The sequence below is a fragment of the Rousettus aegyptiacus genome, unplaced genomic scaffold, assembly GCF_014176215.1.
Source record: "Rousettus aegyptiacus isolate mRouAeg1 unplaced genomic scaffold, mRouAeg1.p scaffold_m13_p_16, whole genome shotgun sequence".
Taxonomy (NCBI): domain Eukaryota; kingdom Metazoa; phylum Chordata; class Mammalia; order Chiroptera; family Pteropodidae; genus Rousettus; species Rousettus aegyptiacus.
Genome location: NW_023416291.1, coordinates 36,931,585 through 36,959,357, shown reverse-complemented (window position 1 = coordinate 36,959,357; position 27,773 = coordinate 36,931,585). Strand labels below are relative to the sequence as shown.

The following is a 27,773-nucleotide window of genomic DNA, read 5'->3' as shown; positions in this document are numbered from 1 at the left end:
AGGAAGATGTCCATTAATAACAGAAAATGTCTTTGAGTGAGTCTAGTATTAAACTAAGTGTAGGTTATCTTATGACATCACCTACTATTGACCCAGGTTGTCCAGTGTGATGGGCATGAGAGTTCAATAAGATTAGTTAGAGAAGTGCCCAGGGAGCAATGTGTGATTTTACCACACTGTGTTTAGGGGCATCTGACATGGCCTTGCTGGAGAGGGTGTATTTCTCAGACTCAGCTTTGGTTTTCTTGACTCCTTTCAACCATTTTCTGTATTGTTCATGGACCTGCAGAGGTAAAGCATGCTATGAGTCAGCTCAATGAGAGGGGTAAGGATGGAAAGAGTTCTGGGTGGGAGTCAGACAGTGGTACCTGTTGGCTGAGGAGGCAGTACACCAGGAAGATGAAGACATTTTGTAGGCTGTTGATGTTGGTGAAAAGGTAGGCCATGGCGTGGGCAGCTGGATCCACTTGCAGGATCCCCAGACACCACGTACAGCCCAAGATGAAGAGCTGAGCTGTTGCTTTCTATGTCAGCATTCTGAGTAGGTGGAGAAGGGAGGCCCATGGTGTACCTAGAGCAACAGAATTAAAGCCATTTTCGTCTCCGCCCATGGATGCCTCTGATTGAATTATGATCAACTTTAGTCTTTGCTCTCAATTATTCTCTCAAAATAAATGCATTTTACTTTGACTGAGGATGGTAGTAGCACTTCAAAATGTGGATTTTAAATAGATTGTGATGTTTCATAAATATTCCCAATTTCATTCAGCTGACATTTCCTAGTATGTTCTGTATGCCTAACTCTGTGCTGGATCCTGGGCATTGAAAATAAAAAAGACAAGATTTCTGTTTCACAGACCTTACAGTGCAGTGGAAAGACTAAATCAAATGGTCATTTATACCATTTGTAAAGTGTGAGGTACTTCTTCCTGGGTACCATACAGTACTTTTTCCATCTCTCCATGAAGGGATCCAGGGCATGCTTTGCCCAAAATAGAGGCTATTCATTGTGTGCAAAGTTGAGGAAATCAAAGCTTATCCCTATCCTCTTAGAAGATGTGATATGTGGATAAGGAACATGATTTCATCAGGTGGAAGAGTGGAGAGGGCAGAGGGAAGAACATTCATGAAGCTGTGGGCATGAAAGTACATGCAGGGTTCCAGAAACAGTTCTATAATATCATAGGTAACTCCTGTTTATCAGAACAAGTTCTCTTGGTAGCTGAGGTAGTTTTATGCTGGAGTATGAATGGATGAAATGTTTTTGTCTTGTGTGTCAGCAGCAAATCACAATTATCTGAGCTGGTTTCCAAGGAAGGTGGCTGCATCTCTTTCCTCCAGTCCCTCAGCATCCATGTGAAAGGAAACTAGGAGCTAGGAACCATGTAGCTTTGCTCACGGACCATGCTTTGTAGGTAGGAGTGAGCCCCTCTGATCCATCTCACCCTGTGTTCTGGAGGGTGGACACATCGCTGCTGAGTGAGGAGAGCTTGACTTTCAGAATCCAGAAGATCATCAGAAAGAAAGCCAAATTAATCTGCAAAATTTCCACAAGGCATATTGAATACATTCCATATCTGTAAACCTTCCTCCTGCCTTATCCACACCTAACCCAGCAGGTAAGAAGCTTTCTTATTACACAGCAGTCATAGAAAACCAGACCAAACATCAAGGTACCCAGGCACATTCTTGTTCTATAACCAGGGTGACCAACTCGTCCCAGTTTGTATGGGAATTGCCAAGTTTTAGCACGGAAAGTCTGACATCTCAGGAAATGCCTCTGTCCTGGTATAAACTGACATCATGCCTACTGGGAGCCCCCTTAGTCTTGGGCAAATGGAATGACAGCTCTCCCACCCTGTATCCCTCCTTATACACTTGCTCTTTGTTTGGCCCTCAGCTGGGCAGGAAGGATGCGCTGATGTCATCCATTACTCACAGAGAAGATAGTGCAGATGGGGCCAAGGAAGGTCAATATAAATCTTTTGTGTGTGTGGAGCCAGCATCTAAGATAGAGATAGAAAGAGATCAAAGACTATTTTTGCCTTTGTGGGTAAAAGATCGATAAATAAATATTTACCTCATCTCCCATAGTTTCCTTCTTCCTCCTTTATTATTAATGTTATTGCTTTTTTTTGGTAAGAACATTTAATCTGAGATCTACCCTCTTAGTCAGTTATAAGTATACAATACAGTATTGTCAGTTTTAACCATATGCTCTATAGATTTTTCAAACTTAATTATCCTTTATAATTGAAACTTTGTATATGCCCTTGATGGTGGGGATGTTTTCATGGATGTATACTTATCTCCAAACTCATAAGGTTTTATACTTAAATATGTACAGCTTTTACATGTCAGTCTTACCTTAATAAATTATTTTTTTAAACATTTAAATTCTATTTAAAACTATCTTTTAAGTCTTGGCTTTCAGAAATTCTGGCAGAAATATCAATTAAAAAAAGATTGATAATTTGTGGTTTAGTGGACAAATATTTTCTCTCTTCTGTATCAGGATCTGTGCTTGGCTCCCAGATGCAATTAAGATAGACTGGTCTCAGTCCTCAGGGTGATCCCAGCTAGATGGGGAGGTTAACAATTAGAGAGTAGAAGCAAATAAGATGATGAGTTTGATCATCAAGTATTTGGAGCTATGAGAACTTATACCTGAATCCATAGTCTAGTGTGAGGTACAGAAGATTCAGATAGTTGAGAAGAGGTCCTTGAGGGAACTTACTGTTTACGCTGAGATACGACAAATGAGCAGGTGTTGAGAAGGTGAACAATTAGGGACATGTGAGGAGAGCATAAAAAGATGTTAACTGTAACCTGACACAGTGTTAAGGCTGGGCTCGTGTGCATTACAAAATTTATTACTCATGACAACACGGACTCAGATGAACACAGGTCGGGCATCTGAGGCTTAGGGAGACAGAGTCAGTGACTTAAGGCCACATGGGTAGAAATGATGGAATTGGAACTTGATCCCAAGTGAGGGGAATTGTGAGTGAGGAGGGAGGTGTGCAGACCATGGATAGGGTTAGATGGATGCACCAAAAGAGAAAGCTAATAAAGCAGTGTTTGTAAACTGCAGCCTGTGGGCCAAGATGGGCCACCACCTGATTTTGTAAATGTATTTTTCTGGAAACAGTTACACTCATTATCCTATATCTTGTCTTTGGCGGCTTTTGTGCTGCAAAAACAGAGGAGAGTAGTTGCAACAGAGACTATGTGGCCCACAAAGCTGAAAAGATTTAGTCTTCAGCCCTTTACAGAAGAAGTTGCTTACTTTTATGTTAGGCTACCTAGGAAGGCCAGCTGGCCAGGCCTCATCTGATGCAGGTAAACATTAATTTTATCAGTTTAGAAATATGTTGTGAACGTCAGACTGACTATCTTCATTTGATCCCAGTTCTGCCACTAACCAGCTCTGTGATCTTGGCCATATTAATAATCTCTGTGTCTCAATTTTCTCTGTAAGACTCACATAATACTAATTCTTACTTCAGAGGGTTGTTCAGAGTATGATTTGAGCTGACACATGAAAAATATTTAGAACAATGACTGAATATTAGAAGTGATTTATAAATATTAGTTTGGGTAATAACAATTATTTCATTATCTAAATTATCTTCTATTTATTTTAGAATTAAGAGAAGTTGGTTACACAAATCAATGCCTCTATTTCAATTTTGCTTTCTAGAAGATTTAAAGCAGTCCCCTTAGTGGGGGGAAGATTAAGAGAAAGATGGAGAATATAGTCAATGATATTGTGATAAATTTGCATGCTGACAGAAGATTACTAAATTAGAGTGATCACATTGTAAGGTCTAGTTAATAGTATTGTGATAAATTTGCATGGTGACCATGATTACTGAAATTAGAGTAATCACATTTTAAGGGATAAAAATGTCAAATCACTATATTGTGTACTTGAAACTAATATAATCAATATAATATTATATTCTAACTATATTTAAATAAATAAATAAAAACAAAAACCAGTCTCTTAATTAAGACAATCAATGATATTAATATACAGTTACTAATATATAAGATGCAATTATTATACCAATAGTCAATATAATATATAATTAATATTTAAAATAATAAAAAATAAAAGAAAAAATTGTCACCTCAATTATTTCAAGTATATATTAATTTATAATCATTAATAATTATTAATATAGTAGTGTATTATTAATATATACACTATTATATAAATATAATAACATTTAAAACAATGTTAAATCTCTAGGACTTAAAAACAGCTAGCTATGTCAATGAACACAATCTTCCACCACAAAGATGTCTTTGGATTGAGTTTTTCTCTGTTTATCATATTCTCATGATATTAAAGTGCTACGTTGGTCCTCTGCTAGCTATCATCATATGGAGAAGATGAAGACTGTGGAAAGTTGCATATACTGGATGGGTGTGCCATAAAAGTGAGGCCTGGATGCTGCAGAAATGGTCAAGATCACAGCCGGTACTCCGTAGCCCACAGGGAACATTAACTGCTTCATGAACCTGCTCACACTGGAGTAGTTGACCACAGTCAGGTTGCAGACAGTGAGGAAGAGGTCCAGGCCCTCCAGCAGCATCCAGGTGAAGGAGGCCAGGTAGAGGTAGTGTAAAGCACCCACGATGATGCCACACAGCACCTGTAGGAGGAGTAAGAGTCACCAGGTGGGACTGTGAGGTGAAGTGTGGTCTCAGGACCTCTCCTGCACCTTGTCATTAGAAGAACTCTGATGTGTATGAATAAGTTGTTAGAAGAGAGTTGGTCATCTAGTTATGCCATTCAGTGTGAAAATAGCTACTCACATCCTCAAACTTTCCCAGAACCCAAGGCCAGTTTTCAAAGGTGTCCATTGCAGCATATACCCATGAACTTAGCATATCCTAGGCAGGATAGAGGTCCTCTGGGTCAGCGTCTGTACCTTGATCTCCGTTCTGTCAATGACCGTGTGGAAGAGCAGGTGGGCCAGGAAGAGGCAGAGAGAGAGAGAGAGCTGCAGGTGGAGTGAGGTGCTGGTGTTCTGGATGGCTTTGCACAGCAGGAAGGTGAGGGCTGCCAGGAAGAGGCACAGCAGAGAGAGGCTCAGCCTCACATAGGTGATCACAACCAGGGCAGGATCTCCTCCTGAAATCCAGCAAAGAGAAGATCACCATCACATTTTTCTACTCCGGGGTAAAATTGTGATTTTCGAAGTGCACGGACTAGAATGGCAAAGCAAAAATAATGGTGTCGAGTATAGGCAAAATGGAAAAATTGGAACTCTCATACACTCTGGGTGAGAATACAAAAAGTAACATCTATTTTGGAATGGAGTTTGGCGTTTCTTACACAGTTAAACATACACTTACTATATAACCCAGAAATTCCATTCCTGGGTATTTACCTAAGAGAAATGAAAATAAATGTTCAGAAAAATGAATGTTCAAAAATGTTCATAACAGCTTTATTCATAATAGCCCAGACTAGAAACAATACAAACGTTCATTGAACTGGAGAACAGATGTAGTCATACATTGTGATTATCTGGAACATTAAAAAAGAATGAACTATGGTTACACAGAACATAACATGGGAAAATCTCATAGACATTATGTTGAGCAAAAGAAACAAGACATGATAGAGAATGACCCCACTGAATGATTCTAGAACAGTCAGAAATAAAGTACTGTGATAAAAATCAGATCCATTGTCCTAGGGGTGAGGATGAGAGCATTGACTGCAATCGTCTTGAGAGGCTTTCTAGAGTTATAGAAAGGGTCTATGTCTTAATTGGGATTGTAGTTACAGAATGGTTTATTATTGTCAAAACTCATGTACTGCATATTTATAATCTAATTTTCTTGCAAATATGTCACACCCCAATAAATTTGATTAACAAAATGAATTACTTGAGGGTCTGAGGTCTAGAAGGGAGATAGGGCTCCTATGAACTTCTTATTCTACTCAATGGAATCCGTGTAATAAGGTAGCCCTCCTTCAAAACACCAAGCCTTTGAACCATATTAGTTGTATTTTGATCTTGAAATCTGTGCATCACTAACTTACTAGGTTTACAGGTTATTTTCCTAAAAATAACACTCCATTTTTGCACCATTTCTTACCCACCCAAATTACCTGAGGTCAGCTTCATGAGTATTTGTACCAGCTCAGCTGAAAAAACATTCCTGGACTGGGAAAAATAAGATGGCCCACAGAAGTACATAGATTTATCTGTCTCTCCTGTTCCCCTCCCATTTTTCCCCATTCCAAATCCTAGTATTTTTCAAGTTTTAAAGGAAACCTTTGGCTGAAAAAAGTCAGTTATTTTGGTATTGAAGATGGTGGCCCAAAGTTGGTGCATATGTGCGCGCGCACACACACACACACACACACACACACCACGCACACACACGCACACACACACACCCCTCTTGGAAATAATCCAAATGCCACAAGTATAATGAGAATCAAAAACGCTTAAAATTTTCTGTGAAACTAGAAAATAATTGGAAGAGATGCTAAAATCAGAGAAAATTGACTGCAGGTGCACAAAGGAAGAAACCTAAATAATCTGTTTCATGATTATTATAGTGGGAAAGATGAGGGCAAGAGTTTCCTTACACTAGTGGGTTTAGAGTTTTAGAGGATTTGAAGCTAAGCATGTAATTTCACAAATAGACCACATTTTCAGGAAGAAATTTGACTCTATGGAGGAAAACACAGATTTTGCACATAAAATGACATTTTATTTTGCTTGGATAAAATTTTAAAACTCACGTAAAATCTTTGTGATATGCTATAATATATCCATGACCATGTTTTCACAGACATATCTTAGAAATAACTCCTCTAGGAAAACCATCTGCTTTCTTTTTTTCTTTTTTCTTTAAAAAATTTTTAATTAAGTTAATTGGGGTAACATTGGTTAATACAATTATATAATTTTCAGGTGTACATTATCATTTGACATCTTTATAGTCTATTGTGTGTTCACCACCCAAAGTCCAGTTTCCTTTAGCTACCATATATTTGATCCCCTTTACCCACTTCACCCTCCCCCTATCCCCTATATTTGACCCCCTTTATCCCATGTACCTCTCCCCTCTTCCCCCACCCTGCTAGTAACCACTAGTCTATAGTCCTGTGGTAACCACTAGCCTACAGTCCATGTCCATGAGTCTCTTTTTGTTTATCCTGCTCATTTGTTGCTTTTAGAAAACTATCTGTTTTAAAGTCAAGTAATCAAAAGAATAAACATTATTTATACAAAATATTACAAGAAAAATGGGAAAAAGAAAAGAAAAAAATGGTAAGTAAGGAAGACTCACCAAATAACTGTTTCCATGGAGCAAATTAAAGTTGTGACATTATTTACCATGAATAAAAATATGTAAGGAAGTTCTTGCCTTTATAAGCAAGAAATAAAAGAGATATAAGACCTCAGAGAAGAGAGGTATTGTGAATTTGTATATTAGAAAAGCTCAGTAAATAAGTGGAAGGGAAAAAACCCTACAGTAATGAAGGCAAAACTTAAGGAGGTTATATGAAGAATGGATCCTGATGGAGACATTTTAAGGGACACAGAAAGTGGGAATAGAAAAAAATGAGCACAATTAACACTAAAAAGAGGTAACAAAGAATCAGAGGAAAAGGAAATATGGGAGTTAGGCAAAGGAGAGCCACAATACATGTAATTGGTATCTTCAATGAAGGAAACCAAATTAATGAAGAGAGCAAATATTGAAAAATAGATTTCAAGAAATAATTTCAAAAACAAAGAAAAGTTGAATTTATACACTTAAAAGAAATGCCTTGCATTAATACAATGGATATTACTCAGACATAAGAAAAGATGTAGTACTGCCACTGTGACAATGTGCATGTGTCTTGAGATTATCACGCAAAGTGAAATAAATCAGACAGAAAAAGTTGAGAACCATATAATTTCACTTATCTGTGGGATATAAAACCGAAAGCAACAAATGAACAAAACAAACAACAGAGACTTATGGACATTGACAACAGTATAGTGGTTACCAGAAGGAAGGGGTGGGGGGAGGTGGATAAGGGTAAAGGTGGTCAAATATATGGTGATGGAAGGAAATTTAACTTTTGGCGGTGAACGCATAATGCAATATACATATGGCATATTATTGAATTGTACACTTGAAACCTATATAATTTTATTAAACAATGCCACCCTAATAAATTTAATAAGAAATGCGAAATTGCAGAAATGAAAATAAAATGATTTCATCTTTAATGAAAAAAGAAAAAGAAATACCTTCTATGGGTGGATGGAGGGAACAGCTAGGAATGACAGTACAGTTGCCAAAATTTAAAATTTAAGGAATCCATTGACCAGCTACAGAAAAGTGTTGAAATATAGCGATATCTATCAAAATTCCAGCTATCGATTTTACCCATCAATGTTATTGCAATACTGTAGAAGCAAAATATTGAAAATAAAATTTTTATCATTAGAGACTTGTTAAAGTATAGAACATCCATAGAATGGAAAGTTATATTGATGTAAAAATAAATGAGTAAGTTCTTTATGTATCGATATAGAATATCTCAATTATTATTATTATTTTTTAAATTTATTTTATTATTTAAATTTTAATTAGTTTCAAGTATACCGTACATTGGTTAGACATCTATATAGTTAGCAAAATGATCCCTCCCAATTACTTCCTCCCTCTCCTGACTCTCCTCTGACCTAGCCAATGTATTAATGCTCATTGCATTCCCTATGCCGTGTTCCCCATCTATTGACTACTAATTTGTACTTTTTTAATCCTTCACCCTATTCTCCTAGCCCCCAAACACCCCTCCCCACTGTCCATCACCAAATCGTCCACTATATCTTTGAGTCTGTTTTTGATTGGTTTGTTCTTTTTGTTCCTTAAATTCCGCATATAAGTGAAGTCATATAGTGTTTATCTTTCTCTGTCTGACTTAAATACCTTCTAGGTTCATCAAAACAATATCTTTTCCTATTCCCTTCCTTTTCATATGTAGGGTCTTGTTTTCTTATCCTTTCAGCCACTCTATCTTTTGGTTGGAACACTTAATTCTTTTCCATTTAAGGTACTTATTGATAGGAATATAATTGTTACCATTCTTTATTCTTGTTTTTAATACATTTTTTTTCTTCTAAAAGAAATTCCTCCAAAGTTTCCTGTAATTCTGGCTTGGTGGTGATAAATTTCTTTAGTTTATTTTTGTCTGGGAAGCTCATTATCTATTCACCAACTCTAAATGATAGCTTTGCTGGATAAATTGTTCTTGGTTGTATATTCTAGGTCTTCACCCTTTGGAATATTTTTTTCCAAGCCTTCTGTCTTGCATAGTTTCTTTTGAGAAATCAGCTGCCAGTCATATGGGTGTTCCCTTAATATTCTTTTTTTGTGTCTAACCTTTGGCATTTTAATTATGATGTGTGTTGGTGTGGGCCTCTTTGGGTCCCTGGATTTTGGAATCCTCTGAGCTTCCTGGGGTTTTATGTCCATTTCCTTCACCAGGTTAGGGAAGTTTTCCATCATGATTTCTTCAAATAGCTGTTCAACATTTTGATTTTTTTCTGTTACGCTGACCAGATGAATATTTGGAGTCTTAGTAGTGTCCCATACCCTCCTCATATTATTTTAATGGTGTTGGCATATTTTTTCTTGCCATTCTGATTGAGTGTCCTGATTGGCTGCCCTGTACTCTAGCTAGGACATGTGATCCTCTTCCTTATTCACTTTGTTTATTCTATTTAATATACTTCTCATCTCAGATAATGTGTTTTTCATTTCAGACTGGCTCCCTTTTATAATTTCTACTTCCACTTTGATGTTTTTTATCTCTATGTTGTAGTTCTCACTGAATTTATCTACACTTCCCTAAAGTTCTTTGAGTATCTTTATAACCAGTGTTTTGAACTCTGCACCTGTTAGATTACTTGACTCTATTATATCTGATTCTCTGTTCTGTTCTGTCATATGGTTTTTGCTTCCTTGTCTTCCCATTTTGGCTGTATTTTCATGTCTACTTCTATGTATGAAGCAAAGCTCCTAAGTCTCCTGGTCCGATTAGTGTTGATTTGTGAAGTAGGTGTTCAGTGGCACAATCCTGACAGGGGTTCAGCTGTAGGCCAAATTAAATTTGGCCTACAATTGAACCTGTTAGGATTTAGCCAGCAATCCACAGATGTTGTGCTTATAGTTGCCTTAAAAGACCACACCAGAAACCAAGGTTAGCTCCCTCCACTAGTGAGTCTCGGCAAGGAGAACTTGACTCACTGAGGATACACCTGGATGTGGCTTGGATGGGGCTGCAAGTTGGGGGAGGTGGGGTTTCCTATATAAAGAATCATGTCATCTGTACAAAGTGACAATTTGACTTCTTCATTCCCAATTTAGCTGCCTTTTATCTTTTTTTCTTGCATGATTGATCTGGCTAGGACTTCTAGTACTCTGCTGAATAACAGTGGTGAGAGTGGCATCCTTGTCTTGCTCCTGATCATAGAGGAAAAACTTTCAATTTTTCATTGATAAGTATGATTATTAGCTGAAGGTTTGTCACATATGGGCTTTATTATATTGAGGTACTTTCTTAAAATGGCCTTATTACCCAAAGCAATATACAAATTTAATGCAATCCCCATCAAAATCTTAATGGCATTTTTTAAAGAAATGGGACAAAAAATCATCAGATTTTTATGAAACCCTGAGACCCCCAAATAGCCAAACTAATCCTGAGAAAAAATACAAAGCTGGAGGTATCATACTCCCTGAATTCAAATTATAGTACAAAGCAACAATAATCAAAACAGCATGGTATTGGCAGAAAAACAGACATATAGACTAATGGAACATAATTGAGAGCCCACATATATATGGGTAAATATTTTTGATAAAGAAGCCAAAAAACATACAATAGAGAAAAGAAAGCCACTTCAATAAATGATGTCGGGTAAATTGGAAAGCCATATGCAAAAGAAACTAGGCTGCTATTTTTCACCATACACAAAAATTAACTCAAAATGGATAAAAGTCTTAAATATAAGACCTGAAACAATAAAATACATAGAAGAAAACATAGGTACTGAACTTATGGACCTTGGTCTTAGAGAAGATTTTATGAATTTAACCCCAAAGGCAAGAGAAGTAAAAGCAAAAATAAATAATTGGACTATATCAAATTAAAAAGCTTCTGCACAGCAAAAGAAACCAATGATAAAACAAAAAGGCAATCAACTGAATGGGAGAAGATATTTTCAAACTACATCTCCGATAAGGGGCTAATATCCAAAATATGTAAAGAACTCATACAACTTAACAACAACAAAAATAAACAATCCAATTTAAAAAATGGGCAGAAGGCCTGAACAGATATTTCTCCCAAGAAGACGTTCAAATGGCCAATAGACACATGAAAGGATGATCAAATTTACCAGCTGTTAAGGAAATGCGAATCAAAATCACAATGAGATACTACCTCATACCTGTTAGAATGGATATTATCAACAAGACAAGTAACAACAAGTGTTGGAGAGATTATAGGGAAATAGCAACCTTCATGCACTGCTGGTAGCAATGTAAATTGGTGCAGCCACTATGGAAAACAGTATAGATGGTCCTAAAAAAATAAAAATAGAATTACCATATAACCCAGGAATCTTTCTTCTGGGTATCTAACCAAAAAAAATTGAAAACACTCATTTTGATAATATATGTACTCCTATGTTCTTGCAGCATTATTCATGGTGGCTGAGACATGGAAATAACTGAAGTGCCCTTCAATAGGTGATTGGCTAAAGATGATGTGATATATATATTAGATTATTACACAGCCATAAGAAGAGGTGAAATACTGCCATTTGCGAAAACATGGGTGGACCTAGAGATAATCATGTAAGTGAAATAATCCAGATAGAAAAAGTTGAAAACCACATGATATCATTTATATGTGATATATAAACTTAAAAGCAACAAACAAACAAGAAAAAGAAATAGAGACTCATGGACATGGACTGTAGAGTAGTGGTTACCAAAGGGGATGGGTGAGAGGGGAGGGTGAAGGTAGACGTGATAAAAGGGGTCGATTATGTGGTGACAGAAAGAAACCTAACCTGACTGGTGAAAACACAATGGAATACTACTCAGCCATTAGAAAAGATTAAATAGTGTCATTTGCAACAACATGGGTGAATCATAAGAATATCAAGTTAAGTGAAATAAGTTAGACAGGAAAAGTTGAGAACAATATGATTTATTTTTACATGTGGGATATAAATAGGAAACCAACAAACAAAAACTCATAGACTCAAACAGTATGGTGGTTACCCAAAGGAAAGGGAGGAGTGGGGAAGAGGCGGAAGAGGTTAAATAGGGTCAAATACCTAGTGATGGAAGGAGGCTTGATTTTCAGTGGTGAACACACAATGCCCTATACAGATGATGTATTAAAGAATTGTACTCTTGAAATCTATGTAATCTTATTAACCAATGTCACCCCAATACATTTAATAAAATTAAAAAGTAGAGACAACAACAAAAACTTAGCTGATCTCTTCAGGAATAGGTATTACAATTTCTGACTTATATATGAGGAAACCAAAACCAGAGATTAAAAAAAATCTTGGCCAATATCAAGGCCAAGTGTTGGGGCCAAAGTGTGATCACAGCTCTGATTATTGTAACAATAGAGCTCTTTCAAGTTATTATTTATACACATTTCTTGAATGCTTTCCATGAAGCAGGCACTGGGGTACAGTGATGAAAGATATTGTGCACCCATGAAGTGGGTGGTTTCTGCATGGTGACTATTCCTTTTCATATTTTTTGATTTATATTGCATTTGTCTGCAGGTCTGTCTGCTCATTGGAGAAAAAGTTCCAGGCAACAGGGTCTATTCTTCACAGTTCTTTTTAAAGTCCCTGACATACAGTTCAGAGCAATAGTAGACAATCAAATCATACCCATGATGAGGTTATTGTCTAAACACCACTAAAAGATATTCGAAGAGTTTTAATATTAAAATATATTCATAAAGTAATGCTCAACATGCATTAAGAAGAAGATTATGGATAAGAAAAGCAATTGGCGCACTATAGGAACCATCTTGAGCATGTTTTTCTATTAAAAAAGAACTTGGAAAGCATTCTAATTAAGTTTATCAAGAGCTTGCTTTCTTTCTTCTTCGGAGGTAGGGGGAGGGAGGGGAGGGAGGGAGGGAGGGAGGGAGGGAGGGAGGGAGTGTAGGGAGGCGTGGGAGGAGGGGACGGGTGGGGAGACGGAGTTGCAGAGGCCTTCGTAATGACGCCGGCCTTCCTCAGGCCTTCCTTTTCCTTCCTTCTTTCTTTCTTTCTTTCTTTCTTTCTTTCTTTCTTTCTTTCTTTCTTTCTTTCTTTCTTTCTTTCTTTCTTTCTTTCTTCTCTCTTCATAATCACCCCGAACCGGAAGCAATCAAATGCCCTTCAATGGGTGAATTATTAAACAAAGTGTGGTATGACCATACAATGAAATATTACATAGCAGTAAAAAGAAATGAAACATTGATACACAAAACAGCCTGGATAAACTTCAAAACCTTTACTCTGAGTGAGAGAAACCGGACTTAAATGCATTGTATTATTCCATTTTATTATATGATATTCTCAAAGTACAATACTATAGGTAAAAGAAAGCAGTTTAAGGATTGCCAGGGGGTGAAAGTAAGTGTGACTGTAAAGAGACAGAAGGAGGGAGCATTTTCGGATAATGGAACTAATTGTTCTGGACCCTGATTATGATAGTGGTAACCCAAGTCTAGATATATGTTAAAATTCATAGAACTGTCCACCAAAAGGAAAAAATAAGTCATGAAAAGGCTTTAAAGCTTATAATTATATGACTAAATCATAATATGTTAAACTACTCTCCATTGTTTCCAATCTTTAACTGCATATTATATTGCAATAAAGAAGCTTCTAAATGTACCCTAATATGTATCTGAACAAGAAAAGGAAATGGGAGGAATGGGTCCTAAGAGACCCAAGGGTGCTCTTTCCTGGGCTCTGAGACCTAGTAACAACAATTCCAAAGCAGTCCTCATTGTTGACAGGATAAGATTGGCATAAGAGTGGAGACGGATGGAGGGAACATGTGACATGGGAAACTACTTACCTTGACAAGTGTTCTCCTTCTCACTTTTGAATTTGGTGCCGCCTGAAAGGAGCTCGTACCCAGAGGTGCACTTACAGTGGTGACTTCCCTCCACATTGTGACAATCTGCAACACTTCCATAAGAAACACATAAAGGTGGGCCACACTCATTGATATCTGGAACATAATTGGGAACTGCTAGAAATGGCCAAAATTCTGGTTTGGATTGGTAGCAATCAGATTTAAATGATTTTACCCCTTGTTTTTTCTTTCTAAACAAAATAATGTGTTTACAGGAAAAAACTGGAAAAGGAGAAAATGCAAAGATACATAAATATGCAACCACTGAGACTAAAGCAATTTTTAACAAGGGGAGAATAGTATAATAAACCCACATGTAGCTATTACTGAGCTCCACCAATTATGAAAACAGCATCATTACTTTTTCATCTGTTCTCTACCTCTCATGGAATCAGACTATAACTTTGGTTTATACAAATTCTTCCAGGGTTTTAAGATATTTTATGACTACTTTTCTATATCAAAATAATAAATAAATATTAATGCCTATAGAAGATTTCACATTTTATTCAACTCATGACCAACTGGACAGAACTCAGAATGCCATAGTTTAAGATGTAGGTCCAGGTTCTCCCACTTCCTAGTTGTGTGACTTTGAACAAGTTACCTCTCAGGGCCCACATTTCCTCATTTATAATATGGCACCAGCATTGACTTTCTCAAGAGGATGCTTTGCGCTTCTTAGGAGACAGTGTTTTGAGAGTTTCTAAACTTCAAATTAATCCTATTTGAATTTCAACTGTATTACTGGCTATAATAGCATGAGCAAGCTACCTCCCAAAGTCTCAGTTTCTTTACTTATAAATAGGGGATAATAACAGTATCCATTCATTTGGTTATTATGTAGTTTAAATTAATTTTAATGTCGGAAATTGTTTTTTACAAAAAAAATTTAAAGCAAACAGGAACTTGATGAGTTGATATTATTACTATCACTGATATATAGATAAGAAAGTTGAGATACTGGAAGGCAAAACAATTTGCTTGGACTCATATAGCTGGTCAGTAATACAGCCGGAATTCAGACAGTTCAGCTCCAAATCTCAAGCTCTTAACACTATACTCTTTGGCCATCAGAACCGATCACTCTGTTTCTTGGCTCTTCTCTCCTACCCTTGGCAAAGAACTTTAGTGCTGATTCAAGGGCTGGGATCTCTAGATACTCCCCACATCCGATGACCCATTTGCCTTCCCTCAGCTTCTTACCTGTACAGATCTCTGAGATGTTGTTAAAGATGGTCTGTCCAGACAGAGAAGTGAATCCAGGATCACAGCGGCGAAAAGTGGCATCGGTACACTGGGCATTCTGTGGGCACTGAGCACAGGGAACTGTGGGAAATGGACATCTGGGTTTGAACCCCTTATAAAATGCCAGCTGTCAATTGGGAACGAAGGGATGAAGGGAGGAGAGAAAAGAGATGCCCATCTTCACACAAGGAAGAACCCTCAGTAATAAACTCTATATCTGGGGAAGAAGCAGCATCAATTTCTCAAAGCCCAAGAGGACCATCCCTCCAAAAAAGTTCTTGTTAGTATGAAGTTCCTTTCCTCAGCTTCAAGTGATTGATGGGGTTTGCCTGAACACACTCACTTCCAGTCTTCTGAGCAACAGCTCCCAATGGTATTAGCAGGACCCAGAGCTCTAGAGCAGAGAGAGAGGAGGTGAATATGGCTGAGAAATGAGATCCAAAACACCCACAGGAATAGCTTCTACCACCTGGTTAGCTGCAGTCTCCCCTAGAGCCCCATGGCTTCTAACAGCATCCCAGTGCTCCCTTTTCTCTTAGACAGGCTCCTAGACTTTCCCACAGGACCCTGGGGGACAAAGGATTTTTCTTTAATCTTCCATAAGCCTCCCAAGGTATCAATAGCAGTAGGCTTTTAGTATAAGGATCTAAATCTACACAGATGGAAAATGTCAGGCACACATATTAGATTGTCTATTCCCATTCATTTTACATGATACGTCTTATGAGGAAACTCCTTGGATCTGGCTATCTTTATTCAGATACAAATATTAGTCTTTTATTATTCAGGATCTTTTTTTTTTTTTTTTTTGAAGTGGCTTGAATCAATTTTCACTTGCAGGCTGCCCTGAGATTACACCATTGTTATTGGAGTTGTAAACAAGTAAATTTGAATTCTAGCTCTGCCATTCACTGGCTCTGTCTCTTTCTTCAAACTGATCTTTAGTAGAAAATTTCTACTATATTTCATACTAAAAAGTAGAAAAACTCATGTATCAATTATCCTGCTGTCATAATTGAAAATTTATGGCCATTTTTTATTTCATCTGTACCTCTACTCATTGTCCTGCTCCCACTGGATTATTTGGAAACAAATTGCAGGAATCGTTATTTCTCAGGACATAGTCTAAGAACAAAAATATTTATAGTTAATAATAAAAAAGATTTATAGATACTACATTAAGAAATAAAACCCCAATTTTCTAGTTTCAAGTTTAATTCATTTTCTTCTTTGAAAAGTTAATAGAAATAAACAAATGTCTTTTTTGTTATTATGCTTCTGAAGAATAGTGCAAGAGCAATCTAGGAATCAAGCAGAGAATATAGACATTTCTCCAAAAGGATAAAGATTAGTAAAATGATTTAAATTAAAGATCATCTCAATTATACCTACCTGGATAAAATGTAAAATATCTATCTATTCTTCTTTGTGCAGAAACATGAAGCCTGAGCACTGGGGAATTTTTATCTTGAGCTGTGAAACAATATTTCCTGTGGAAGCAAATAACATGTTCCCGAGAAGAACTGACTTAGAAAAGAACTAACCTGGATGCTTCCTTCCCCTTTCCCTTCCCCTCCTCAATTTAAACTTATCAGATCTCTCCGTTCTGCTTTGTATCCTTTGGTTAGCATTACTACTGTTTGGACTGCCAGCTTCCTTGCTGATGTTTCTTAATTCTTGATGACAAAAGACTGATGCTGACTCTATTTAGAGGGTCTTTTTAAAACAGTAAATATGCCAGGCCTAGGGCAATGATATAGCCCAGTACTGGTTGAGCAAAAGTAAGACTATCGCTGAGCTAATATTCAGAGTATCTTCTATACCCTGGCTCTTGAGTTATAAATGTTATTCTTTTTCATTCTCGCTCTTCCCTATTGCTTTTACTCTAGTGGTTCCAATAAAACAGGAGTGTGTTGAGATAGAAAAGTGAGAAAATTTACAGTTACTAATTTTATCATATCAGGCACATCCCTTAAGATTTTTGTAAATAGAAATAGTTATTCTCACTAGGGCGTCAGGAAAATTCAATGAGATAAAACAGGCAAAAACACTTAACACATTACATGGTCTACTAGAACTACCTAAAAATAATATCCTTTATACATTTCTTTATGAAAGCAATTAATCATGGAAATTTAGTTATTTCCATTATTTCACCATTACATTACTTCATATAAATTTTTGCTTTTAAATTTCTTAAGTTCCTTAAAATTGTTCAATTGTCTCTGCATCATAATCCCAAGATAAATAGGGCTAGTATTGATAGTCTACTTAATAACTTAAAACCTTTATATCTTATTTTTATTTTTTTATTACTTCACCTTTTGTCAAAATCACTGGATATGTTTGTTTGTTTGTTTATTTACCTTTATTGTTTTTATTATTATTATTATTTAAATATTTTACTTGTTTTCCCCCTTCCCATCTCCCCTCTCCTCTGGTAACTACCAGTCCATTGTCCATGTCCATGAGTCTTTGTATGTCCTGTACGTTTGTTACTTTTAGGTTCATATCCCACATACAAGTGATATCGTGTGGTTTTCGACTTTTTCTGCCTGGTTTATTTCTCTTAGCATGATTATCTCAAGGTCCATCTATGTTTTTGCAAATGGTGGTATTTCATTTCTTCTTATAGTTAAGTAATATCCCATTGTATATATGTACCACAGCTTCTTTAGCCAATCGTCTATTGTAGGACACTTCAGTTGCTTCCATGTCCTGGCCAATGTGAATAATGCTGCTATGAACATTGGCATGCAAATATCTTCTCAGATATGGGTTATCAAGTCTTTGGGGCAAATACCCAGTAGAGGAATTACTGGATCATGTGGTAGATCAATTCTTAGTTTTTTGAGGAACCTCTATACTGTTTTCCATAGCAGCTGTACCAATTTGCAGTCCCACCAGCAGTATTTGAGGGTTCCTTTTTCTCCGCATCCTTTCCAACATTTGTTATTACTTGTCCTGTTGATGATAGCCATTCTAATAGATGTGAGATGGTATTTCACTGTGGTTTTGATTTGCATTTCTCTAATAAGGAGTGATGCTGAGCATCTTTTCATATATTTGTTGGCCATTTGTATGTCCTCTAGGGAGAAGTGTCTGTTCAGGTCCTCTGACCATTTTTTGATTGGATCTTTATTTTTGCTTTTGTTATTAATGAGTCATATGCATTCTTTGTATATTTTGGATATTAGGCCCTTATTGGAGGCGTTGCTTGCAAATATATTTTCCCATTCGAATGGCTGTCTCTTTACTTTGTTGATAGTTTCTTTTGCTGAGCAGAAGCTTTTTAGTTTGATGCAGTCCCATTTATTTAGTTTTGCTTTCATTTCCCTTGCCTTTGAGGTCAAATTCATAAAATTCTCTTAAAGCCCAAGGTCCTTGATTTAGTTCCTATATTTTTTCTATGCATTTTATTGTTTCAGGTCTTATATTTAGGTCCTTAATCCATTTTGAGTTAATTTTGGTGTGTATTGATAGACAACAGTATAGTTTCATTCTTTTGCAGGTGGCTTTCCAATCTTCCCAGCACCATTTGTTGAAGAGGTTCTCCTTTCTCCACTGTATGTTTTTGGCTTTTTAGTGGAAAATCATTTGCCCATGTAAATATTTGTTTACTTCTGGACTCTTGATTCTGTTCCATGGGTCCGTGTGTCTGTTTTGCTGTCCATACCCTGCTATTTTGATTACTGTCACTTTGTAGAATAATTTGAAATCAGGCAGAATGATGCCTCCAGCGTCATTCTTTTTTCTCCGATGGGATTTTGATGGGGATTGCATTAAATCTGCATAACGCTTTAGGTAATAAGATCATTTTAACTATGTCGATTCTTCCAATTCATAAACACAGAATATCTTTCCATTTTTTATATCTTTTTTTATTTTGTTTAATAGGGTCTTATAGTTTTCATTATATAAGTCCTTCGCATAATTTATTAAATTTATTCCTAGGTATTTTATTCTGTTTGTTGCAATTGCAAAAGAAATTATTTTTTCAACTTCTTTTTCTGACACTTTGTTATTAGAGTATAGGAACGCTATAGATTTTTGAACGTTGATTTTGTATGCAGAGACTTTACTGTATTTGCTTATTGTTTCTAGTAGTGTTCTTGCAGAGTCTTTAGGGTTTTCTATACAGAGAATCATATCATCCACAATTAGTGACAGTTTGACTTTTTCATTTCCTGTTTGGGTGGATTTTATATTTTTCTCTTGACTGATTACACTCGCTAGGACCTCCACCGTTATACTGACTATCAATGGTGATAGTGGACAGCCTTGTCTTATTCCTGATCTTAGAGGGAAGGTTTCTAGTTTTTCACCATTAAGTAAAATGTTAGCTGAGGTTTTGTCATAGATGGTCTTTAAGGTACTTTCTTTCTATACCAATTTTGTTAACTGTTTTGATCATAAATGAATGCCGTATCTTGTCAAAGGCTTTTTCTGCATCTATTGATATGAACTTATGATTTTTTTTCTTTAACTTGTTTATATGGTGTATCGCATTAATTGATTTGCATATGTTGAACCATCTCTGTGCCTCTGGGATGAAACCCACTTGATCGTGGTATATAATCTGTTTAATAAGTTGGTTCACTAGTATCTTATTTAGAATTTTTGCATCTGTGTTCATCAGAGATATTAGTCTGTAGTTTTCTTTTTTTGTGTTATCTTTACCAGGTTTTGGTATCAGAGTAATATTGGCCTCATAAAAAGAGTTGGGAAGTATTGCCTCCTACTCAATTTTTTGAAAGCGTTTGAGGAGAATAGGTATTAAATCTTCTTTGACTGTTTGGTAGAATTCACTGATGAAGCCATCTGGTCCTGGAATTTTACTTTTTGGTAGGCGTTTGATGATTGTTTCAATTTCCAGACTGCTGATCGGTCTATTTAGATTTTCAAGTTCTTCTTGATTCAGTCTAGAAAGGTTGTATTTTTCTAAGTACTGGTCCATTTCTTCTAGGTTATTAAATTTGGTGTTATATACTTTTTCATAGTATTTTTGTATGATCCTTTGTATTTCTGTGATATCAGTCATAATTTCCCCTCTTTCATCCCTGATTTTATTTATTCGTATCCTTTCTTATTTTCCACTAGTGAGTCTAGCCAGGGGTTTGTCAATTTTATTAATCTTCCCAATGAATCAGCTCTTTGTTGCATTTATTTTTTCTATAGTATTTTTTTTTTGTTTTCTATTTGATTTATTTCTACTCTAATTTTGATGATTTCTTTCCTTCTGCTGACTTTAGGCTTGATTTGTTCTTCCTTTTCTAGTTTCCTAAGGTGAAGCATTAGGTTGTTTATTTGGGCTCGGTCTTATTTTTGGAGATAGGCCTGTAATAATATAAATTTTCCTCTTATGACCATTTTTGCAGTGTCCCAAAAGTTTTGATATTTTATACTGTCATCATTCATTTCTATGTATCTCTTGATCACTCTTTTTACTTCTTCCCTGACCCAGTTATTCTTCAGTAACATGTTGTTTAATCTCCATGTATTTGTGGTTCTTCCTGATATCTTTTTGCAGTTGATATCTAGGTTCAAAGCATTATGATGAGAGAATATTGTTGATGTGATTTCAACCCTCTTATATTTGTAGAGGCTACCTCTGTGTCCTAGTATGTGGTCAGTCCTTGAGAATGTTCCATGTGCAGTAGAGAAGAATGTATAAGCAGCTGTTTTGGGATAGAAGGCTCCGTAAATGTCAATAATGTCCCATTGGTCTAATGTGTAATTTAAGGATGTCATTTTCTTATTGCTTTACTGTTTGGATGATCTATCCATATTTGACAGTGGGATATTTAGGTCCCCTACGACGATAGTGTCTTGGTCTGTTTCTCCCGTTAGTTCTGTTAGTAATTGTTTCACACATTTCGGGGCTCTGTGATTGGGAGCATAAATATTAATAAGTGTTGTGTCTTCTTGGTGCATGATTCCCTTTATCATTATGAAGTGTCCCTCAGTATCTTTCTTCACCTTTTTTATTTTGAAGTCTATTTCATCTGATATTAGTACCACTATTCCCGCTTTTCTCTGAACGCCATTGGCTTGAAATATCATTTTTCTCCCTTTCGCTTGGAGTCTATGTTTGTCTTTGGAGCTGAGATGTGTCTCCTGGAAGCAGCATGTTGCTGGGTTTTGTTTTTTGATCCATTTTGTACCTCTGTGCCTTTTTATTGGTGAGTTAAATCCATTTACATTCAGGGTGATTATTGAAATGTGAGGTCTTCTTAAAATGGCTATAGCCATTTTATCTTTTGCCTTCTAGTAGCTTGGTGTTTCCATTGCTTCTTTGTCCTTGTGTTTTTTTTTTTTTATTTTTTTGGTTGGCTTTTGTGGGTTTTGCATCTAGTTCTTCTTGTTTTATGTTATACAGTTCTGAATTTTTGGTATGTGGTTACCATTTTGAATATGAAAAGGATACTTACATATATATAGTTGTCCATTTTCTTCCGCGTGTGCCTTATCTCCATTTCCCTTTGCAAATTTGGATCTTTGAGTCCTTCCCTTTTCAGTCATTGTTATCTCAATTTCTCCCTATGTATACTGAATGTTCATTATTGTCTTTCTATAGCAATTCTCTTCTTATTATTTAAGCTTATAATACTCTATTCATAGTAAGGATTGTACTCTTCTGCTTCTATTTGCCTGATAGTCACTTTATTCCTAATTAAGTATTTTGTTGTTGTTGTTATTTTGTTTTAGATAAGCCAACCCCTTTCAGTATTTCCTCTAGTGCAGGCCTTTATAATGGAGAATTCCCTCAATTTTTGTATGTCTGGAAAGGTCTTAATTTCTTCTTCACATCTAAAGGAGTTCTTAGCTGGATACGGTATTCTACATTGGTAGTTTCTTTCACTTAATAGTTTAAATATTTGATTCCATTCTTTTCTGGCTTGTAAGGTCTGTGCTGAGAAGTCTGATAATAATCTAAGGGGTTCTCCTTTATAAGTTATCATTTTCTTCTCCCTGGCTGCCCTGAGTATTCTCTTTGTCATTAATTTTTGATAACTTTAATACAATGTGTCTTGGTGAAGGTCTTTTTTTGGGTTGAAATAATTGGGTGTTCTGTTGACTTCTTGAATTCCAAGCTCCAGCTAATTCATTAGATTTGGCATATTCTCAGCCACTATTTGTTTGAAAATGCCTTCTAGTCCATGCTCTTTTTCCTCGCCTTTGATAATGCCCATTATTCTTATGTTTCCTCTCCTGATGGTATCAGCTAGTTCTTGTATTTCTTCTTCATTATTTTTCATTCTTCAGTTTCTTTCTTATTCCTTCTGATTTATTTCTAGATTTCTGTCTTTGATATCACTGATCCTTTCTTCCATTTGGTTGACTCTGTTTCCCAAGCTTGCTATTTCATTTTTAAACTCTTGCAGTGTGCTTTTTATCTCCAGAAGGTCTATTCGGTTCTTTTTGAAGGTTTCAATCTCCTTGCTCTGCTCATCTAGTTGTTTTTTAAGCTCCTGAAATTGTTGATATGACTCTTTTTGGAAGTTACTGAGGTTTTTCAGCATTATCATCCTGAATTCTCTGTCATTTATGTTGCATATTTCTATGTCTATAAGCTTATTTTCTGGAAGTTTTTCTCTTTCTTTCTGAGATGTTTTGTCACCTTGGTTGTTCATGGTGTTTAATGGACTATTTTATTCTGCTTGAACATTAATGGGAGTGTATTCTTCAAAAAATGCAAAGAAGGCATTTTTCTTTTGGTTTCCAATAGGTGGCGTCTAAGCCTCTTGGATCCTTGCTTTATATAAAGTCTTAATAATGCTTTTAAAAAAAAAGATATTCAATCATACTCCTTACCTTCAGTGTCAGTCCCCATCAGTGTTAGTGACAGGTTTAGTAGCATTTATTCAGATTCCCCTGGGACCTGGCAGTGTTCAGTCTTGGAGGCTATGGAGTGTGGGGTCCTCTGGGTTGGAAGAAGAGGGCCGCGGCTCAGGTTTGCGTTTTGCAACCATGGCCAGTAATAATCAACTGTTGTTTCTCTGCCATTCTGGCTTCTCTGCTTTCTTCTATGATTCCTGGGCACTGCCATGGGCTGCGTGGAGCTCACAGATCTCCCAAGCAGGGTTGTTCTAGGAACTCACCATACCTTCTCCCCTAACTCTTCTCCTGCAAGTATTTCCAACTGTCTCAGCCTATTGCTAGACTCCCAGGGTTCTGACCTGTGGTAGCTCTTATGCACAGATCCCATGCTCAGACATGCTGGTATGTAGTTTGGTGTTTTTTTATTGAATTTTAGATGTTCACCTTATTGTTGTTGCAAGGGGAGAGATCTGGGCACATCTCTCACTCTGCCACGTTTTTGATGTTACTCCAAAAGTAAATCTTTAAAGTCCTCATGTCAGGTCATGCCAAGAAGCAGGTGAGTCCCTTGAATTATTCTGGCTTGCTACTTGCTCCCCAACTCCAGATGTCCCTAAAGGCCACCACCTGGTCCCAGCCTCAGGAGGGCTGTAGCTGGTTGCAATCCAACTCAGGACCCTGGCAGCGACCCACACTTACTTTATTGATACTTCTTCCTGGAGAGTTCTTACCCTCTTCTCCACCTCAAGTCTTGGTAGAATTATAAGCTTGTAAGCACAGGCTTCACTAATCTCCAACTGAAAAAGTTAACCACATTTGGATTCTTTCACCAAATTTCGGTGCCACCTCAGGTAATTGCATTCATTTATTTATATGTCTCTTTCCCTGTTTAGACTGTGAGCTCCTTAAAAGAAGGAACAATTTCTTATACTTTCCTTCATCACCAGGACATAGTGCCTACTATATAGTAATTGCTACATAAACATTTGAAAAATGCCTGAAAAATAAAATGGTTAAGTGATGTTAAACAAATATTGCTTAGAATGAAGAAGAGAGGAGAAGCAGGGAAAAAGTAAAAATGATGTTAAGAGGTGGTGTTTCCATGATTTTGAGCCTATACTAGGAATTGCAGATTGGAGTAAGAAGGTATTTGAATATTCAGGCTCTCCCTTCCAAATCAAGTACTGGACAATTATTATGGGGGACATAATAATCAGAGAACCTACATAGAGATGACCTCTTCCTACGATAAAAAAGTGTAATGGAATAAGAGATGATCATGGAATGTCAAAACTGATTTTCAAGACCAAAATTGAGATAAATTTGCATTTTGCTTTTTTCTCCTTACCTCAGAGAACCAAGTCTCTTAAGGGGAAGAGAGATAGAAGAACATTTCATTAATGAGACTCATGGGAATTCAGCCCCTAAAGCCAAAGAAACTGTAAATACTTCTGCTATACCCATGAAAGTCTCCTCTCCTAATCACAGGTGTCTTCCAGAGCTTTCATGAGTTGGGACTATATCTCTTCTCTCTTCGTGGGCATGATTTCTAACTTCATCAATCATCCATGGAAGAAACTGGACCAGTGATCTCAGACTGCTCTCTGATTACATCTGAATGGGCCATTGCATCTTTATAAGGGTGGAGAGAATATGGTACCGGATGAAGGACCCCTTTTATTGGTAATTACTTTGGGGACATTAATGAGATAATAAATTAAGGAGAATTTAATGCCAAGTCCTGCCAATTTAAAGGTCCAGATTCTGGAGGGAAATTCTAGAGACATAAACATTTTTCCTCTTATCTATATATATATATTTTTTGTTTTGATTCTTAATCAAAAATTTGGTCCTCCATCCCTCACTCATATTTTTCTTTATTTTCCTGTCTTTACTTTTCCGTTGTTGGGAGTATATGTTTCTCCTCATTCAATTATTTGTACCTTCAGCCATTCATCAAACTTTTTTCACAATTATTGTATTGGAGGCACTAAATTTTATTATGCGACTAAAGAAGTGAGTAAGATATTGTTTATTTTCTGAAGGCACTCACTGTGTAAACACAAGAGCTGTAAAAAAAAAAAAGCAACATCTTGAGGTGAAGTTGAAATCTGGTGAAGAGGATCCAGAGAATTTGCTTTATCAATGGGAGGTTAGTGAAGGCTTCACAGACAAGCTCATAATTACACTGAGTCTTGAAGGAGATATTTGCAGTTCTTTCAGGCAAACAAGGGGTATGAGCACTCTGGGATGAGACAGCAGAGAAGGAAATGTGGGGTGAGACTATAAGGTAAGTGTGTTTATGAAATTACAAATATTTCTTAATATCTGACCTACAATCCATTGCAGAGGATGGAAAGTGGAACGTGAGCTTAGCCAGGTAGGCAACAGTCAGATTAACAAAGACTCTTATATTGTGGTTACAAAATTGAAATTTAACTCTGAAATTATAGGGAGTAAGTGCAGGTTTTATGTACCCCTTAGGATGCAACTTTGTCGATTATAGTGTCAACTATAGTGCTTCTACACATTTTCTTTTGCCTTTAGTTTTGCAAACCCTACCCATTTCCAAAATGACACAGTTTAGCACCTTTTCCTGTACCAGCTTCATCAAAGTTGTTTCATATATTTATTATATAGTTAGATTGTTTTTCACATTCTGTATTCATTAGAGATTCTCTCAACTACCTAAATAATTTCTTCTATTTGCATACATTTTTCTCACTCTCAATGCTGTAAAACCGAATGTGTTTTGACAAAAGCTTAATGTCATGTAGCCACATTTACAATATCATGCAGAATAATTTCACTACACTAAAATTATTCCTTGTGTTTCATCTATTCACGTGTTCTTCCCCATGGCTATCATGTATGTTTTTATTGTCTATACATTTGCTTTTTCTAGAATGACATATAATTGGCATATATACTATGTAGCCTTTTTAGACTGGTTTATCATAAGTTAGATATAAGCTTTTAAGATTTATCCATGTCGTTCTGTGGCTTGATAGTTTATTTATTTTTATCTCTGAATAATAATCCATTTTATAGATGTAACACAGTTTCCTACTCCCTTCTAGTCACCTGTTTAAGGATATCTTGGTTGCTTCCAGTGTTTGGAGATTATGAATAAAGCTGATATAAACACTTGCATGACTTTTTTTTTTTGGTTAATATAAGTTTTCAATTCAGGTGAGTGTAATTGCTGAATTTTATGGTATGTCTTTAACTTTGTATGAAATTGCCAAACTATCTTCTAATATGGCTATGTTATTTTGTATTCCCACTGGCAATGAATGAGAGTTTGTGTTGCTGCACATCCTCACTTGCAATTAGTAGCATCAGATTTTTTGATTAGTAATTTTAAAAGGTGTGTGGAGTTATCTCACTGTGGTTTTATTTTGAAATTCCCTAATGATGTATATGATGATCATCTTTCCTTATGTTTATTTTCTATTCATATATATTTTTGTAAGATATATGTTTAGATCTTTTGACCATTTTTAATAAAATTGTTTGTTTCCTATTGTTGCATTTTAATAGTTTTTCATATATCTTGATATGAGTTTTTTATCATATAAGTGTTTTGGAAATACTGTCTGCCAGTCTGTGACTTTTGTTTTTGACTCTCTCAATAGTGTCTTTCACAAAGTAGAATTTTTAAATTTCATAAACTCCAACTTATCAATTTCTTATTAATGAATTATGTTTTTGGTGTTGAATCTAAACACATATCTCTGAACTCAAAGCCACCTAGTTTTTCTGCTGTGTTTTTTCCTGGAAGTTTTATAGTTTGCAGTTTATATTTAGGTCGACAATTCACTTAATTTAATTTTTGTGAAAGATGTAATGTCTGTGTCTAGGTTCATTTTTATTTTTGTATATGAATATCCACCTGTCTCAACACTATTTTTTTAAACACTATCATTTCTCTATTGTATTGCCTTTTGTCCTTCATCAATGATCAGTTTACTACATGTTTGTGGGTCTATTTTGCACTCTCTTTTCTGTTCCATTGAACTACATGTCTATTCTTTTATCAGTACAATGTTGTCTTGATAACTGTAGCTTTATAGTGAGTCTTGAAATTGGGCAAGGTGGCTCCTTCAACTTTGTGTTTTCAGTATGCTGTTGCCTCCTCTAGATCTTTTGACCTTTCATATAAACTTTATTTATTTATTTTTAATTAAATTTATTGAGGTGACATTGGTTAACAAAATTGGTTAATAAAATTGTATTGGTTAATAAAACTGTATAAAATTGATTGTACAGTTCAATATTTTATCATCTGTATATTGTATGGTGTGTTTACCACCCAAAGTCAAATCTCTTTCCATATATTTCACCCCCTTTACCTTTATCTACCTCCCTACCATATAAACTTTAGAATCAGTTTGTCAATATCTAAAAAAAAAGCAGTTTTCTGAGGTCTTCATTGGGATTGCACTAAATATATAGATCAAGTTTGAAAGAATTGACATCTTGAC

The 27,773-nt window shown here is 36.0% G+C and overlaps 1 protein-coding gene across 1 annotated transcript; it reads right to left on the bottom strand.

The window, feature by feature from the left end:
* Nucleotides 1-136: 136 nt before the first annotated feature.
* Nucleotides 137-23,299, bottom strand: LOC107505840 (adhesion G protein-coupled receptor E2-like). Its single transcript, XM_036233354.1, is given in 9 exon segments — nucleotides 137-283; nucleotides 369-537; nucleotides 1,446-1,537; nucleotides 1,940-2,006; nucleotides 4,429-4,664; nucleotides 4,944-5,146; nucleotides 14,158-14,313; nucleotides 15,424-15,546; nucleotides 23,281-23,299. Coding segments are annotated over 9 exon segments (1,212 nt in total).
* Between the last annotated feature and the right edge of the window lie 4,474 nt (nucleotides 23,300-27,773).